Source organism: Impatiens glandulifera, chromosome 9, assembly GCF_907164915.1.
Source record: "Impatiens glandulifera chromosome 9, dImpGla2.1, whole genome shotgun sequence".
Taxonomy (NCBI): Eukaryota; Viridiplantae; Streptophyta; class Magnoliopsida; order Ericales; family Balsaminaceae; genus Impatiens; species Impatiens glandulifera.
In genome coordinates this window covers 30,150,997-30,168,453 of record NC_061870.1, presented here as the reverse complement: position 1 = coordinate 30,168,453, position 17,457 = coordinate 30,150,997, and the positions used below count along the sequence as shown (strand labels likewise).

The window sequence follows — 17,457 nt, the reverse complement described above, 5'->3', positions numbered from 1 at the left end:
AACTTATATAGAATTAGGTTTGGAAAGGAAGCAGTTAATAAAAGAGAAAAATAAGGCGGGGCCGGTCCAATTTCAACGCTGGCCCAATAGAAGGTTGACACGGTATAGCGTTTCCTTGACGCAAAAATCTCCTTACTAATGAAATAAATTAAATATCTTATATAATAACTTGTTAGAAAATTCTGCTATTTTTTTAATTATTATGATCTAATTTTATTTTATTTTATTTTTGGTTAAAATTATCAAAGCACCTTTTATATATTTATGTAATCAGATCTATGATGTTTAGAATTTAAAAGAATTATTTATTATTTCTAATATAAATTTAAATACATTAAGTACAAATTATTATATACTAATTAACTGAAGAAATTTAATATTTTGAAAGGATGAAGACATTTAGCTATTTTATTTCTCTTAGAAAACGACTTAATATATAAAATATATAATGTCATTCAATAAAAAGACCGACATTTAAGTACATTGTATTTTAAAAAATAAACATTTTATTCCGTATTTAAAAATTACTTAAAAATACATTCGAAAAAAATTCTGGTGACTCTTCATCTAGTCCTGAGTAGATCATAAACAGAGGAATTTGACATGGCTATCATAAATATGTTCAGTAACAAATTCTACAAACACTTTCAAAACAAAATTACTTTAGTAATTCTTTGTTATATCAGACTAATTGAACTCACACAAATACTTTCCAAAATTAAAATATTCGGGCAGAAGGAAATAAAGTTCAATTCGTTTCGACGTCACTTCATTTGACATAATCGCTTCAACTCAAAATATTTTCAGTTGAAATCGAATCCTGACATTTTGGTCTCTTAAGCCAACTTTTTACCACTGGACTACCTTAGTTGGTTAAAACTAATTTGTATTATTAATGAAACTAGCATGTATCCCGTGCATTTGCACGAGTAATAATATAAAAAATCGTGAAAAAAATATTACGGTAAAATTTTTATGGGCGGGTCAACTCATAATACGACCCAAGTATGAATTTACTCTCATATATATCCAAATTAACCACAGCTTTCGACCCGGCAATCCGGACACTTTAAAAATTAAGCATCATTATATATATATATATATTAGTTAGTTAAAAAGTTGCACTTATATTGTTAAAATGTCACGCGTTTATCAAATTTTGGGTTGAATTTAAAATATAAAGTGTTATTAGCCTACTTGGTTAAAATGTTGTACTTGTTTTGTTAGGTTGTATGTTTGAACCATACCTATAACATTTTTAATTTTATTTTTAACCGTTTTAAGTTTATAGGCGGGTCAACCCAAAATCCGACCCAAAAATTCATTACTCTCACAAATATCCAAATTAACCACAGCTCTCGACTCGACAATCCGGACACTTTAAAAATTAATCATCATTATTTATATATAGAGAGAGATAATATACCTCCCATTATTATCGTCGTCGTTGTTTTTTGTTTTTTTGAATATTAACAAAATATAACATTTCGTTTCGTGCAAATAATGTTCAAATTGTACTATTTTCACGAGTTACAGAGCGTGTTTTCAGTAAAAATTTGTGAAGTTTTGCGAGTTACATAACTTGTTTCCGACAAAGAACAGTGAAATAAAGTTATAAATTACAAATCGTCTAAAGATATATAGTGAAATTGGAAGAGATCCGATGTAAAAGAAGAATTATGAAAGTTGAAGTGACAGAACACGAAAATATATGAGTTATAACGGGTTGGGTCTTTTGTTTCTATATATTATTTTAACACCTCAATTCAATATAGGCTAAACGTGAGCCGTTTTGAAGTCCACACTCCACGGTCAGGCATATACGATTTCACCACCAAAATCAATCCGAACTGTTTCAATTTTTATTCACTATTTTTATAAAGAGAAATGATATATATCCTGATTGAAAATCGCGATTCACAAAGCGAAGGGAGTCGCTGTTATAAAAAAGGGATCTGTCTGTTATATAAAAGGAACCTCGCTAACGAAATTCCTTTTTGTATAATAGATAGTCGGGTCTCTTTTATATAACAACTAACTCCCTTCACTTTCGAGTCGCGAATTAATAAGGGTAAACGGTTTATAAGTTATTTGATAAATATTTTAATAAATAATAAAGTTTGGCCAAAACTCTCTTTTTCGCATACCGACACTCTGGCTCCATTTTCGCAGATTGGCTTCTATTAAGAACTGGAATCGTGAAAAGAATAATCAGAACAATAACTCTCTTTTATGCGTGAGATTAGCAATGGCGACCGCAGGAAGACCGAAGCTGTCCGGAATGCAGAAACAAGTTCTTAGTCTCTACCGAGGGTTTCTTCGAGCAACAAGGTCCAAGTCAAGCGAAGATCGTCGCCGGATTGAGTCAATCGTATCGCAAGAGTTCAGACGCAATTCCCAAGTTGACCGTAAGAATTTCATATACATTGAGTATTTACTTCGTCTCGGCAATAAACAGCTTGATCAGCTAAAGAGCCGTGACACTGTTTCGTTGTCATCCATTAATGTCGATCTATCATCACAACCTGACAAGCCGTGATTCTGTTTCCTTTACATTCAGTATGATTCGGATTGAGATTGTCAGTTTGGAAGATTTGTTTTTATAGATTAACTTGTTTAAGCAGAGAAAGCAGCAATCTTTAGTTGAAGAACATGATAAAAAAATATTAATTATTACATGAATCTTGAGATTAAGTAGATATTGAACAACTTTAAATTTACAATAGTAGTAGTAAAAATTGAAGATGATGTTTTTCTAGAGTAGAAGATGACAGATCTCTACCATGAAAACATCAGACAGTTTATTTTGTTTGTCATTCAGCCAGCCAGACAGCTTGAAGAGGCAAAAACATGGTTACAATGAATCTTTACATCAACAAGCAAGAAATAGTGTGTCATGATCTCATCCTTAACTAGGATTGGTAGCACATTGTCTCAAAACCCATGTATTCTTCATTTGCCAACTTCTCAACCATGTTCACTATCCCCACCCCACCTGCAAAAATAAATTTAAATTAGTTCTTGGGTTTAATTTTGTATTCTTAACCAAAAAATTAGTAATAATAATTACCCAAAGATATTGCACTGATGAAGATTGTTAAAGCTAGTATAAAGACGATAATCGATGCTCTTCCAAGTAGAAGGATAATCTTTCTCACTACATGTTGACCTGTGAATGCCGCAATTGTAGCCACTAGAACAAAATAAGCAGCTGCAAAAACATATATATAGTTAGGCCTAATTGATAGTGAAAACTTGTCTTGCTGCTGTCTGCTTACCATATGGAATTGGGAAACGGTTGAGCATGTAATATTGTACAACTGACATAGAAGATGAGAAGGCCATTGCAAAAGTTGATGTTGCACTTGCAACCTGTTTGTTGTAAAAATAAAAAAGATTAAAATTTTGCAATATTGTTGGATTTGGGTAAAATGGGTATAATACTAATAATAATACCTGAGGGGGAATACCGAGCTCTAAGAAAAGGGGACCCAATATGAAACCGCCGCCTAACCCGAGCAAACCACCAACCATGCCAGCTACAATCCCACAGCAACAGTAAAGAAAAAGTAGATGTGGTTTCCAAGTTGTTGTGTTCAGTTCTTTTCCCTTTGATGCAATCACTTTACTTCCTTTGTATAAGCTTACAGCTTCATATATTGTCACAGATGCAGCTATAGGCACCTAATTGTCATAAAAAATATTACATTTTTTGTATTTAAAGAAGGGATTTTATTTATGTAGATTTGTCAATACCTGCAAGGCGTTTAGGATCCAATAGGCAACTGAACACGGTTCGGTATATGTCTGGAACAGGATCATCAGATAGATTAATTGATGAAATATTTAATAAGATGTTGAAACAGGTTAATTATTTAATTACCTTGACTATCTGAACTAGAAGGAATCCTAGCCAAACATATACCAACAATGACAACTCTTTCCAGTGAATATTCTTAAGGAGTGAAACCTAATCAAATATAGGAGAAGGCAGATTACATTAGGAAAACTAATTGAATTTATAAACCGACACTAATACTATATTTTATTTACCTCTTCTTCTTTTGAGTTATTCGAGACACTGACAAGTAATGGTCTGTATTCCCCTCCCTGATCAGAAGAACCATCTTCTGCAGCAGCAGATGGTTTTACTTGTGATTCATACAGCTTTGCTTCTTCCTACAAAAACAATAAAAATAAAGATTGACTGACTGACTGACTGCTGCGAGAATGGTTAACTATAATGATCGAGAGTTATCTCAGCACCTTCAAGAGTGTCTCGTTCTTCCAGGTATCTATCCCTCTGAATAATGCTCTAGTGGAGGTACTTAAGAAGAGGATGATAAGAAGTACAGTGACCATCCAATCAGCGAACATGATATTGAAGGCAACGCCGATGCTGATTCCAAGCATGAGCATTGGCTGAAAGAGTAAAGCTAGATCATAGTCTATTAATGGCATGTCCAATGTTGGGTGTCTTAGTCTCAAATTGTAGTAAACTGTAGATCCTGCTGCACCCATTATCATACCTGCCCATAATGCAAATGTAAGAAATTTATTTTTTAAACTGAAATTTGTAAAAAAAAAAAAACAAAAAAACTTACATTTGGAAATGGCAGTAGAGGATTTAGGATCAAATCCAATGATGAGAGTAAGCATGGGAACAAAGATTCCACCTCCTCCAACCCCACCAACACTCCCTAGAGCTGCACCAAAGAATCCAACCACAGATCCCAACACCAGCCTCCACTCAAACTCCATTTCCTGCACATTCATCATTTCATTTTGTTTCATAATCAACAATTCCTTTACAATAATAATAAATTTACGTACAGGCCAGACAGGTTCGTAAGAAGATTTCCCGCTCTGCCATAAGAAATGCAGCAGCTTCTTCGTGAATCCCTCTCCCGTTTCATCTCTCTTTCCGAGCAGTCTGTCTGCATTTCCCACATTCATAACAGCAAACAGAAGACAGCAGATGATCATCCATGCTGCTGATATCCAATTGACTCTACTTTTGTTGAACAACTCAACTAGAGCCATTTTAGACCATGCAGCACTCAGTTATTGTTATCTCTCTTTAGATAATTTGGTTCCCCTCTCTTTTATAATTTACTCTTTGAACACATTCTCTCATATTTTTTAGCTACTGCCTTTTTTGGTTTGTTGTATATCTCCCCATAATTTACACAAATAATGTTAATTAAATTTTGGAGTGTTTTCATATATGCTCAATAATTTTGTATATATAAGTATTTGACAGCTGAAAACGCTGTATGAAACTTCTTGGTTGTTTCTTCCTATTTTGTCTTTACTTAAGATCCCTAATTCAATGATAGGCTGTTTATAATAGTAAAACAATAATATTCAAGCACAAGACAGCACAACAAACATCCTTCAAGGTGAAGATTTCCCAGATAATTTGTTTCATTGTCAAACAATTATTGAAAACCCATTACATTAAAAATTTAAAACCAAGAAGTGAGTGTTACAGAACCAAGAGCGGAATTAGTATTGAAGTAAAACACACACAAAAAAAACATGCACAAGAATGTGTCCGCTGCTAAAACATAAACATTGTTTCCGCAAATCAAGTTGCACGTTTAAACTTCGCATCGTACTCGTATGTTTGCTGCATAAACAAACAAAATAATAATGATATACTGTTGAATGAAAAGGGCAAAAACAAGATCAAAACAGTGTAATTTTAAAATGAAAACATACCAAAAACACTGCTGAAATCAACCTGCAGGCAAACCATCTCTTATGCATTGCTGCTTGGGCCTTGGCTGCTTCTTCCATTGTATCAAACCGCATATATACATAACCGGAACTATTTCTGCAAGTTCAATGGTTTAGCTTCACAAATTTTTATTCATACCACGAGACGTAAGTTGACAAAATAATATCAATTTTACACACTTTTCCACATAGGAGTGATTCACCCTTCCATACTTGGAACATTCTTCCTCCACTTCCTCTTTAATCTCGATATCAAAATCTTCCACTGTCTGCAAAACAGCTTTCAAATTATTATACAAATAAAAACACAGAAAATACTAACAAGGAAGGGTAAAGGCGAATTAAATTGACTACAGACCTCAGTAGATGGATCAAACAAGTTCTTCAGAAGAAGGCATTCACTAGGCTTTCCAATCAGTTCAGTTTCCACAGAAGTAAGTAGTGATGGAAGAATTGGGGAAGGAATTGCAGTTTGTTGACTTGATGTCATGTCACTGAAAGACTGTGCAAAACTATACACGAACAAGGCAACAAATTATGTGGTTATTTTATTAGTTCAGCCAATGTCAAATACAACACAGACATACCTTGTTGCAGTTCCACTTCGATCAAGCTTCTGCATAAGCATTGCTCTTGACTGTGCATTTAGTGCCTGAATGTATTAAAATAAGTCATATATTGTTGATTTGATAGCGTACCCAAATAACTACATCAAAGGTTATTTGGAAATAAGCATGGTTATTCAAATAACCCTAGATCAAACAAGGCCAAAGTATAAAGTTTGCCTAAATATACCACACATTCAATTGATAATATCTTCGCAGACCATGAGTTTTCAGGCCAGACAGAGATAAATGTAACTCACCATACCAACCCCATCATCGTCATCAAAATCAGCTGCTTTGGCCCCTGAATCATGTAATCCAACATGATCGGCCACTGATGAAACCTGGAGTAAGATTGAGATATTAGAAAGAAGGATGAGTCATACTTTAGTAGCAAGGTGATATGTATATTAGACCCAGCTTTTAAGGGAATGGAAAATAATACCTTAATAATTCTACCGGCAATATCTAGTTGCCCATTTAACTTTTCAGCATTCTTTGCATCTTCAAGTTTGGCAAACTGTAAGAAAACAGTAACGATCAAACTAATAAGAAAATGGAAAATAGATGTGGATCTTAAAATTATTCTCTAAAGGTCAAAATATAATTAAATTGCTGCTGACCTGAATAAAACCAAAACCTTTGCAGTGTCCTGTCTCAGGATCTGTAGGTAACTGTACAAGCTCTATCTGCCCAAAAGATTCAAAAATCTAACAACAGAGAATGGCATATTAGTAAATAGCAATAGAAATATAAGAGGAAGTTAGCTGAAAACATGTAAATAGTCGAAAAGGATGAATATGTGAGGCAGCTATGAAATGAATTTGACAAGTTAATTTTGTTTCCCTCATCTCTTTTTTTCTCTCTGTATTCCCTGTGGCTATAGACACAATTGATTATACACATTCTGCAAGAAGGAACCCGTGGAATAATTTATTCCAAAATATAGTATAAACTCAATAAATTTGTGCAACCAAATCCTATTACTTGATTATAATTAAAAGATATTCATCTTAACATAGACTACACTAAGTGCTATTCACACAGACACAGTAGGCATTAAGGGCACTTCATACAAGAAAACAAACACACCAATTCCGATGAAAAAGTGTTATAAAGGCACTTACTTGTTTGAGCTGAAGTTCTGTCATGTTGAAATGTAAGTTACCAACATAGAGTTTTCTATCAACTACACCATATGGTCCTGCAGCAGAACCTGCTATAGAAGTAGTACTTTGTACAAGATTCTTTTCAGCCTCTGATGGCTTAACGATCACTGGTTGTCCAAGAAGCAGCTGTCCAGTAAGTGCAATCGCCATTGGCACAGACATTGCATCATAAAATTCAATGTACCTGCAGCGTCATCAGGACATCACAGTAATTCATTTGAATATGACACCAATGGGGCATTGAATTTACCAAGACCTTAGACCAATGCTAAATGCAGAGCTATTTTTGCATACTAAATCCTCTAACTGCGTCAACAATATATGAAAATTTGCCTCGCAATAGAGGATGAAAGCTCTTACATTTACGACATCTCAATACGTCAACCATTTAGAGGTCAGAATGAAACAAAGCATACCTAAAAATTTGATTAAAGAATTAGTCATATAACAATTCAGATATAGCGACATTTTAAGAAGGGAATAAGTATGCAAGACTTGACAGCAGCCGATAGAATTGAATTGCCTGCACGGACAATGTGATAGTCAGCAGCTGACTTACTTCAGAAAGCAACTACCAGTTTAAAACAAAATAACAGATCCAGCTTCTCTACTGTCTACCTCAAGTATGCAGCAATGTATTAAACATGATTGCAACGTAACCCCATCATCCCTCAGTATGGATTCTCTATCACAATTCTAGGAGTTTAAGAGCATAGTCAATATCTAAATGATAAACAATAGAATATCAATAGTTTCAACTATGATGCATCAAGAAAGGATGAAGATCAAACAACATACCCAACTCCTTTGGACCGTCTCGAGTTTCTGTCCATGATTATCCGTACATCTCTCACCTGGTGATAAAACCAAACACTATCAAACACAAAAACATGAAGCACGGAAAGTGTAAAAATGTTACAGGTACCGACATTCTAGCTAATTATCAGTTCAACTATTTGTATTTGTATTTGAAACAAGTAGCTCATTAATATTTTCTCTAGTTGTAACAAACATTAGGAGGAAGAATCACCGAATCATAAACCTCTGGCTGAGATATGAAACCATGCAGGTGAAATACAACAATGAAGGTTCAACTATCCAACTAACCTTCCCAGCTTTAGAGAAGAAATCATAAGCATCCTTTTCAGTTGCCTTCAGTGGCATCTGTAAAGACGAACACCAAAAATAATTAGAGAAACAGTAAGTTTCAATAAGCTCCTTACAGCAAGCACAGTATAGGGCAAGTCATTACCTGGAAAGCAAAAACAGTTCTTTGGTCCCTTTCTGGATCATGTTCAGGCTCCACTTTCTCTTTCTTCTCTTTGAATCTCCTGCAAGTTCATCACAACATAAATGATATTTGCTAAGAATAAGATCGAAGCATAAACGAAGGAATTTGCACTGAAATAACTTGGATGTAGTGAGAAAAGGGAGATTAGAAATCCACCTGTTGTTGTCTCTTACATCGAATTCACATTCCCTCTCTTTGTCACGGTCAGTTTCATGCTTTCTCGACCTATCCTTCTCTTTTATCTCTCCTTCTGTATCCTTATCCAAGTATCTGCTAGTCCGTTTCCGATCCTTTTCTCTATCTACCTCTCTGTCGTCGTTCCTGCTGCTCCGGCGCCGATCCTTCTCATGCTTCTCCGACCTCTCTTTGCCATCCCTGTCTCTCCTCCCGACGCGATCATCTTCACTTCTAGATTTCTTATCCTTCCGGTGTTCTTTATCGTTCTTGTCGAAGCCGGCGTCTTTGTCTTTGTCTTTGCTTTTCTTAGAAGACAAGGGGTCTCGCTGCTCGGTTTCCTCGACCACCGTCTTCTCCAGGTATTCGTACTCGTCGAAATCCATAAAAGAAAAATGGTTGACCTCTTTCTCCAATTCGCAAGATTATCGCTGTATAGGATTCTAACCAGAAAGAAAAGCAGATCGGTCGTGTTAAAACTAAATCATCATCTTTCAATAATTTAATTAGTTCTTACCGACCTAAATAATTTGTTGTAAAAAGACGATTCATATTGGTAGATGTTATGTTGTAACTTGGCTCTTTGTTATTTTAATAAATACAGATAATCATGACTAATTTAAGTTTAAGGTAACATTTCAGATCGGGTTTGGTTTGACAAGTTACGAGGATACTAACTTGAACTTGTTTGTTTAGTATTTTGTGTTGAAATTTCTAATTTGAACCTGTCATGTTTATTTGTGATTAACCCGAACACGACCTTATTTACCTAAATCATCTCGAATCTAACCCGATATAATTAACTACATCTCTATTTAAAATAAAAATAACATCAACACAAAACAAAATGAAGTTATATCACAAATCTACATAAAAACAAAATTCTAAAAAAATAAAATGAGGAAGTGAGTCGACAAAAAAAAAACATAAAAGTCAATCAAATAAACTTATAAACGGATTATCTTTGAGTATTTTCAGGTCGACACGATTTTGACATATTTATTAATTAGGTTAAACTAAACTGATCGACCTGATTTTGACCCGACTAAAAAAATATATGACTTTAACTTTATTTTTTTTTTGTTCGGTTCAAATCGTATTTTCGTGTCGGGTCTAAAATTATTTGCCCTAAATTTAACTTACAAATCTAATAAATTTTGATTACAAGACAAAACTTTTTTAATAATTGTCAATTTAACAATTAGGCTCATTCATATTAATAATTAAATTAAATTAAAAAAAATGAATTTTAGGAAGTTAAAAAGAACTCACAATTATGTCTCATTTATTAGTTTAAATTGTTTTAACAAAAACAACCCAAATAAAATATAACAATAGTCAACGATCTTTAGATTTTATAAATTTGGTTGGATTGGAAATAGGGATGGCAATGGGGCGGTTCGGGGCGGAGAATACATTTATCATCTCGCCCCGTTTTAATTTCAGAGATTTTATTAATTCAATCCCCGCCCCGTTCGTTTTTTTCGATTTCGGGGAATCTCGCGGGGCACCATTAATATTTTTTTTAAAAAAAATTAAAAAAAATTATACAATAAAAATATATAAACGATTTTTTTAATATAATATATATCAGAATATATTAAAATTTTTATATTATTATAAAGAAATAACCTTACTACTCTTATAAAATATAGTGAATAAATAAATATAGTGGTGAGTTAATATATTTAATTATATTTATGTGTTCGGGGCAGAATCGGGGGTGAAATCGAGGCGGGTCGGGACGGAGAACACAAATACCATCCCGTCACATCCCCGTTCGATTTCGGGGAAAAACCGTCTCAAACGAGACAATTCGATTCGATTTTTAGGGCGGTCTCAAATTGTGATCGGAACATCTTGAATGTATTTTATGGGCATCAGCCGCATCACCATTTTCTTAATATTATATTATCATTGAATGAAAAATGTGGAGATATATATGAATATAGAATTGTTGAAGAAAATGAAACATGTGATCTAAATGATTTATTGAGAGTTAAATGAAATTAGGATTTGTTGACCAAATCTCACAAAGTTTGACATTAAAAGAAATGCCAAAATGTATATTTTGACATTTAAAAAAATGTCAAGATGTATATTTTGACATTAAAAAAATGTCAAAATGTTATTTTGTTTTCTAATTAATTCATTTACTCTAAAACATTTAAATTGGTTCAAATGTTCCCCAAAAAATAAATTTACATGATCATAGATTTACTTCAAGATTTAAAATCTTATATTCAAACTTTTTTTTTATTAAAAAAATAGCATATCCAAATGCTAGTATCATTTGAGAGTTAATTCGCCTAGCATAATGTTTTTATTTTATTTTTTCAAATGAGTTTTAAATTTTTTTTTGATGCCATTTATAAATAAAAATGGTTATTATTTTTGCCTAATTCAATTAAAAGTGAGCAAATAGGACTAGTTTGTTTAAATTGATATTTTAATAAAACTATTCAAAATTATTTTTTAACGGAAAAAAAATAAAAAATAGAATAACTGGGTAGGATTTAAGTGCTTTTTTTTTTAGGGTTAAGAGACTAAAATTTTTAAATATAATTCTTAATAAGAACAATTTATGTTGAAGTGGGAAAACATAACGAACAAAATTAGTTCTCCAAAATGAATATTTGTACAAGTCCAATAGTCAAATTGAACTTTTGGGGGTTGACTTTATATATTTTGGAAAGATCTTAAAAGTCGCAATTAACAACTGTGATGCGGATTTTTGTAACTTTATGTATTGAATGCATCTCACAAATTATATGAGTTGACATTTTCATAGTCAAATAATAAAATAATAATAATAATAAACTCCATTGACCTTATTTTATGTGAGTTCATAAATATTTTATTTTCTTAAAAAAGAAAAATAATGTTTTTGCGCAAAGTAAGGGTCAATTTAATGACCTCTCGACTTAGGAAATATAACTAAACTATATTATTAATATAAAAGATAATATTAATTCAAAATTAATGCTTAATTTAAAATATGCGAGCAAAATAAATAAAAATATTCTTCATATTTAATATTTTTAAATAATATAAAAAATATTATTTATTATCATGTAAAAAAATATTATTTATTATTCTTCATATTTTACATAATTATCATCCTAAATCCTAATTATTCTTTGGTGACTATTTGGTTTGAAAAAATCCTTAAACTATTATTATTATGTTTTCTGAAATTCATTCATGAAAATCAGTAAAGTCTTTCGGTAGAGTTAATCATTTTTTTCGAAAATGTGAGCTCCATAACTTATTCAGTATTTTTTATTTATTTATTATTTTCATGTAATGCTTTATTGTGAGGTGCTTAAACGGTTTTTTTATAAATAAAATTTATAATGGGATAATAATTTATTTAAAAATAATATTATAATTTATTTAAAAATAATGTTGAAGTATGAAAGAAAACGTGATATTTATATGCTAATAAGAGAATTAATTTATTAACTAAAGTGAGCATGGTTTACTCACCCAATATTAAACCTAGATAAAAACTAACTTATTAAATATTAACTAATTCTTCTTAAAACAAAAAAAAAAAACTTTAATTTATCAATGTGAAAAAATAGGGTGAATATATTTGAAAAAAATATATATATTTTTTTTTTAGAGAATTAGAGGGTGAGGTTAATTAGTTACTATACAGTATTAACAAACCAACAGAGATAATTATTTATATTTTTTAATGGGCTCCCCCTAATGTAAATTCGGCTAATTAGAAGCATATTGAAATTAGTAAATGAAAAAGTAAAATTTAAATAAGAGTAATTTAACAAAAATGGAATGAAATTAAAAATAAATGAATTAGTAATGCCGACTTCAAAGTAGGTCGGTCGCTTACTCTATTTGAATGAATTAAATAATAATAATATGTGTATGGCAAGCAGGCAGGCAGCACATTTCAACTTCAAGCTCCTACTTGAATGTGAAAGTAACTATTTATAGATTGTCAACCTTTGGTTATCTTACTTACAAATAAATTGAAATCAATTGTTCGTTCGATGAAGAGATCTTACGTTTGTGTAATCCATCCAACCTTGTCTTACATAAAGATTGATCATAAGAGAAGGGAAAGCAGCAGGATCATGAGACATGGAAATGAAGAGAGAGAGTTGATGATTCCTGGGTATGACAGAGAAAGAGAAATGAGGATCATGGTATCTGCTCTCACTCGTGTTGTATGCGGAGGAGAAGAAGAAGAAACTTCCGCTTATGATGTTGGGAAGAACAAAAACAAGAACAAGACAGAGGAGGAGGGCAATCAAGCTGCTGGTAAATAATTGATTAATTTAATGTTCTTTCTTTCCTTAAAAAAGACAAATTAAGATGTTTAATTTGAATGTATTTTTGCAGAGGATGATACAATGAAAGAAGTAAAAGTAGTAAAATCTTCCTCCCCAAAAGAAAGCAAGTATGTTTATGTGGTCTCCTCCTCCTCCCATGGCGGCGGCGGAGGAGGAGAGCAGAGTAGGAGAAAATACAGAGGAGTGAGACAGAGGCCATGGGGAAAATGGGCAGCTGAAATAAGAGATCCAATTAAAGCTGCAAGAGTTTGGCTCGGTACATTCGACACGCCCGAGGCTGCCGCCAGAGCCTACGATCAAGCCGCACTGGGTTTTAGAGCTAACAAAGCTAAACTCAATTTCCCCGAAAATGTCCGCCTCTTATCGTCACCGATCGCCGGTTTGACCGGTTCCAGTTATCCGGAGGAGTCAGTAGTAGTTCATGCCTGGCCGTCGGAATATAACACAACCACAATTAAAGATAATGAATCTCAATTTCAAGCGTACACATCGTCATCATCGTCTTCTTCGGCGGCGTCGTCGTTTGGATGTAAGGTTGCGTCGCCGCCGGAGGATTATATGCATACTGTTGATTTGGAGCCAGACGCCGGAAAATTCTCTGAGATGATGAATATGATGTGGTCAAATTCTCAACATCCAACTCAACCTTAACTCTAAGTTAGAGGAGGAATCAATCAATCAATCAAACACATCATAAATTCATAATAATCTAAGTAGTATGTGTAATTGCTAGCTATTTGAGGTTTTTCAATTTGGTCATAAAATAAAGCTTGAATTTTGAATTGGGCTATTGGCTTTTAATTATCAAAATTTTAGAAAATTAGTTATCACGTTTTTAAATGAAATTCAACCTATAAAAATAAAATTATTGTTTTCCAAAGTTTATATATTTTAATATGTTGAAGTTATTTTGAGGGATTAAAAAAATGGTTAGATATGATAAAAGATTTGAGATAATTTAAATAAATATAAATTTATTATTCATTTTTAAAGAACTTCATAACTAAATAATTTTATTTGTCATGAATTATTATATATTTTCTATACATTTTAATACTTTTAATATTGATCAATTGTTAAAATTAACAATTATTTCTTTAGACTAATTTTATATATCTTCATGTTTTGGATTAATTTTAATAATATTTATAAAATATAATAAATAATATTCTAAATTACTAGAGAGATTTGAATAATATATTAATATCACACACATTATATTCTAACTATATGAATATTATAAGCATATAATTAATAATAAACTGTAGAAAAATAAGAGTTATATATATAAAGAATATTAACTAATGTAATTAATTATAGAGAAAGTATTTTCAATATATATAAAGAAAAAATGGAAATTATATATTATAAGTTAAAAATATATATAATATTTATAAGTTATAAATAATTACTAATAAATTTTAAATACTTCAACTTTAATTTTCATTTCAAATATTAAATACACAAACATTATAAAAAAAATGGAGTAAGATGCAACTTATAAACTAATTAACTAATCTTAATAAATTAATCACATTTTTACAAACAAATGTGAGGCTTAATTTGAGTTGGGCATCGTGTATAAACGGTCGTATTCAACTCGGACAAGTCATGTTAATTAGACTCTCAATCGTGTCGTATCGTATTATGTCATGTTTCAATCTTATGTGTATCGTGTCGTGTCTTGACTCACTCAAAATATTATGATCAATAGGTTCTTTTGTTTCGTGTCCATGAGTTTATTCGTGTCATGCTAACTCGTGTTTACATTCATGTTTTTTATTATTCCAACTAGAGTTGGTCATCGTTTCGACTTAATCGTGTCGATACTCATTTTTACGTGTATGTCAAGTCGTGTCTTAACACACTCATTTTAATTATTTTTTATATATATATTAAATTATAAAATATAATTATTTATTTATTTTAATTTAAAAAACTTAAATTAATTTAATAAGTTAAATGTATTATTTAAAAAACTAATTAATATGTTAAATACATAGATATGTTGACACTGAAATTTTAGTTATTAAAGAAGTTGCTGAAATATTTGAACAAATCATTTGTTATTAATATATTTTTGTTATAGTTTTATGAATAAAACTGAAATAATTAACACTGGAATAATTAAGAATGAAGATGAATTAAATTTTGATGGAATGTGATCAAATAAATTGAGATTAAGGAGATTTGAAGAGATTGAAGAAGTTAAAAGAGATTACATAATAATTTTTTATATATGGGTAATAATCCTAACTAGAGTTAGAAATCGTGCATAAACGGTCATATTCGACTCGTACAAGTCGTGTTAAATTTTTAATTGTATCGTGCAGAGTCATGTTTCAATCTTATGCGTATCGTATCATGTTTTGACCAACTCAAAATATAATAAATAATCCACGAGCTCTTTCGTGTCGTATTAATTCGTGTCCACGAGTTTATTCGTATTATGTTAATTCGTATTTTGTGTTATTCCGACTAGAGTTTCGACCTAATCGTGTCATGTCGATACTCGTTTTCATGTGTGTCATGTCGTGTCATGACATACTCATTTTAATTAATTAATTATTATATATATATATATATTAAATTATATTGTTAGTAATCAATTATAAAATATGATTATTAATTAATTAATTTATTTTAATTTAAAAAATTTAAATGAATTTAATATGTTAAATATGTTATTTAAAAATCTAATTAATGTGTTAAATATTTAAGATGTTTTTAATATAAATTTTAAGATATAGTTTCATAAATATATATATTATTATATTATCAAAATTAAATTATTATTATATATTTATTGATTAATGTATTAATATTAATTGAAATTATAAAATAATTTAAAATTTTAAAATTAAATTAATTAATTAATAAAAGTACTAAATTAATTAATAAAAGTTTAGTTGTTTAGATAATGTGACTAATTGTGTTTATGTCGTTTTGTGAGTATACTTGTGCTCGTGTCGTATCTATATTTGTGTTGTGTCCGTGTCGACTCGTGACCGTGTTACGATCGTATAAATTTATAATCGTGTCGTGATCGTATCGTTTCATGTTTGTGTCGTGTCCAATCCACGACCCAAGTGAGATAATATCGTTTCGTGTCGTTCCGTACTAATATTGTGTTGGATCGTATCGGTTCGTGTTGATCTAACCCATTACCCAACTCTAGGCTTAACTCTAAGGTATTTATTATTCTCATTTAAATTTATTACATTTATTTCTTTTTTCACTAGATTTTGATGTTAATTTAATTATAAAACTTTATTTTTTTAAATTATATTAAAATATAATTAAATATATACAATTTTTACTATTTTATTTTACAAGATAGAAAATAATTTAATTTCTCTTCAAAAATAATGTTTAATTTTTTTTTTATAATAAACCTAATAAAATTTAATAGGTAGTCAAGTTAGTCTTTAAAAATGTTAATTCTTCAAAATAATATTTTATATAAAAAAAAAAATGTAATTTTGTGTATAATTCGATACATTACTTTTATTATACTGAGATATAACTTTTTTTTTATATATATACTGAAACAAAAATCATTAGAACAAAAGTCAATTTTCTTACATTTCCATCTTGTAAGCATATTATTATTCCTTTAGAATAATTCAAGTCTAAGTCAGATTGGGCTTGATTCCCGTTGGACAACGCTTCCAAACATTCCAAACAGACAGACACCTTTTCTAGTATTTTTCAAACTTCTAGGCACATCAACTAGTCATTCAAAAGATTAACATAAGAAATTTCATATACATAAACATCAAGGCCTTGTTCGGATTGGGGTTTTTTAAAAAACCTAGAAGGAGAAAAAAATAATGATTGGTGATGATTTTGAAGAAGTGATGATTATTTTAGGTAAAAAGACTTAAAGGGTATTGATATATGTGAATAAACTAAAAAATAATAATTTAAAATAGAGGGTATTTTAGTATTTTGGTTAATGAAATGAGTGATGTGATTGTTGAAAAGTGATTGATTGGAAAATTGGTTTTGGTTGGGTTTTTTTAAAAACCCAAAGAGAACAAGGCCCAAATAACATTTTCATAAGAAAAAAAATCCTAGTATTGATATATATAATACCATCCTAGTATGAAATAAAATAATGAATGAATTATTAAATCCTAGTATATATCAAA

General features: G+C 30.7%; 3 protein-coding genes across 3 annotated transcripts; 1 reads left to right on the top strand and 2 right to left on the bottom strand.

Moving 5' to 3' along the window:
- The first annotated feature begins 2,136 nt into the window (after positions 1-2,136).
- LOC124914295 (succinate dehydrogenase assembly factor 1, mitochondrial) lies at positions 2,137-2,676 on the top strand. Its single transcript, XM_047454809.1, has one exon. It carries the CDS (start codon positions 2,249-2,251, stop codon positions 2,537-2,539), a length of 291 nt encoding a protein of 96 aa, XP_047310765.1. The 5' UTR covers positions 2,137-2,248; the 3' UTR covers positions 2,540-2,676.
- LOC124914294 (sulfite exporter TauE/SafE family protein 3-like) lies at positions 2,654-5,155 on the bottom strand. Its single transcript, XM_047454808.1, has 10 exons — positions 4,834-5,155; positions 4,605-4,764; positions 4,267-4,529; positions 4,054-4,179; positions 3,884-3,970; positions 3,757-3,807; positions 3,457-3,684; positions 3,279-3,372; positions 3,071-3,211; positions 2,654-2,995 (listed from the first exon to the last, which is right to left on the bottom strand). Exons 1-10 carry the CDS (start codon positions 5,041-5,043, stop codon positions 2,913-2,915), a joined length of 1,443 nt encoding a protein of 480 aa, XP_047310764.1. The 5' UTR covers positions 5,044-5,155; the 3' UTR covers positions 2,654-2,912.
- Positions 5,156-5,376: 221 nt separating this feature from the next.
- Positions 5,377-9,449, bottom strand: LOC124914293 (RNA-binding protein 39-like). The gene is made up of 13 exons (XM_047454807.1): positions 8,964-9,449; positions 8,769-8,847; positions 8,624-8,680; positions 8,315-8,370; positions 7,475-7,700; positions 6,971-7,057; positions 6,793-6,867; positions 6,608-6,691; positions 6,330-6,394; positions 6,101-6,254; positions 5,923-6,011; positions 5,725-5,839; positions 5,377-5,632 (listed from the first exon to the last, which is right to left on the bottom strand). Exons 1-13 carry the CDS (start codon positions 9,365-9,367, stop codon positions 5,591-5,593), a joined length of 1,533 nt encoding a protein of 510 aa, XP_047310763.1. The 5' UTR covers positions 9,368-9,449; the 3' UTR covers positions 5,377-5,590.
- Between the last annotated feature and the right edge of the window lie 8,008 nt (positions 9,450-17,457).

Excerpts from the sequence above, each read along its gene's own strand:
- LOC124914293 (XM_047454807.1), bottom strand. The coding sequence starts at position 9,367 with ATGGATTTCGACGAGTACGAATACCTGGAGAAGACGGTGGTCGAGGAA. Across the intron at positions 8,848-8,963 it reads GATGTAAGAGACAACAACAG|GAGATTCAAAGAGAAGAAAG; the intron begins GTGGATTTCTAA and ends ATGAACTTGCAG. Across the intron at positions 6,395-6,607 it reads ACGATGATGGGGTTGGTATG|GCACTAAATGCACAGTCAAG; the intron begins GTGAGTTACATT and ends TAATACATTCAG.
- LOC124914294 (XM_047454808.1), bottom strand. The coding sequence starts at position 5,043 with ATGGCTCTAGTTGAGTTGTTCAACAAAAGTAGAGTCAATTGGATATCA. Across the intron at positions 3,971-4,053 it reads ATAACTCAAAAGAAGAAGAG|GTTTCACTCCTTAAGAATAT; the intron begins GTAAATAAAATA and ends ATATTTGATTAG. Across the intron at positions 3,373-3,456 it reads AGCTCGGTATTCCCCCTCAG|GTTGCAAGTGCAACATCAAC; the intron begins GTATTATTATTA and ends TACAACAAACAG.
- LOC124914295 (XM_047454809.1), top strand. The coding sequence starts at position 2,249 with ATGGCGACCGCAGGAAGACCGAAGCTGTCCGGAATGCAGAAACAAGTT.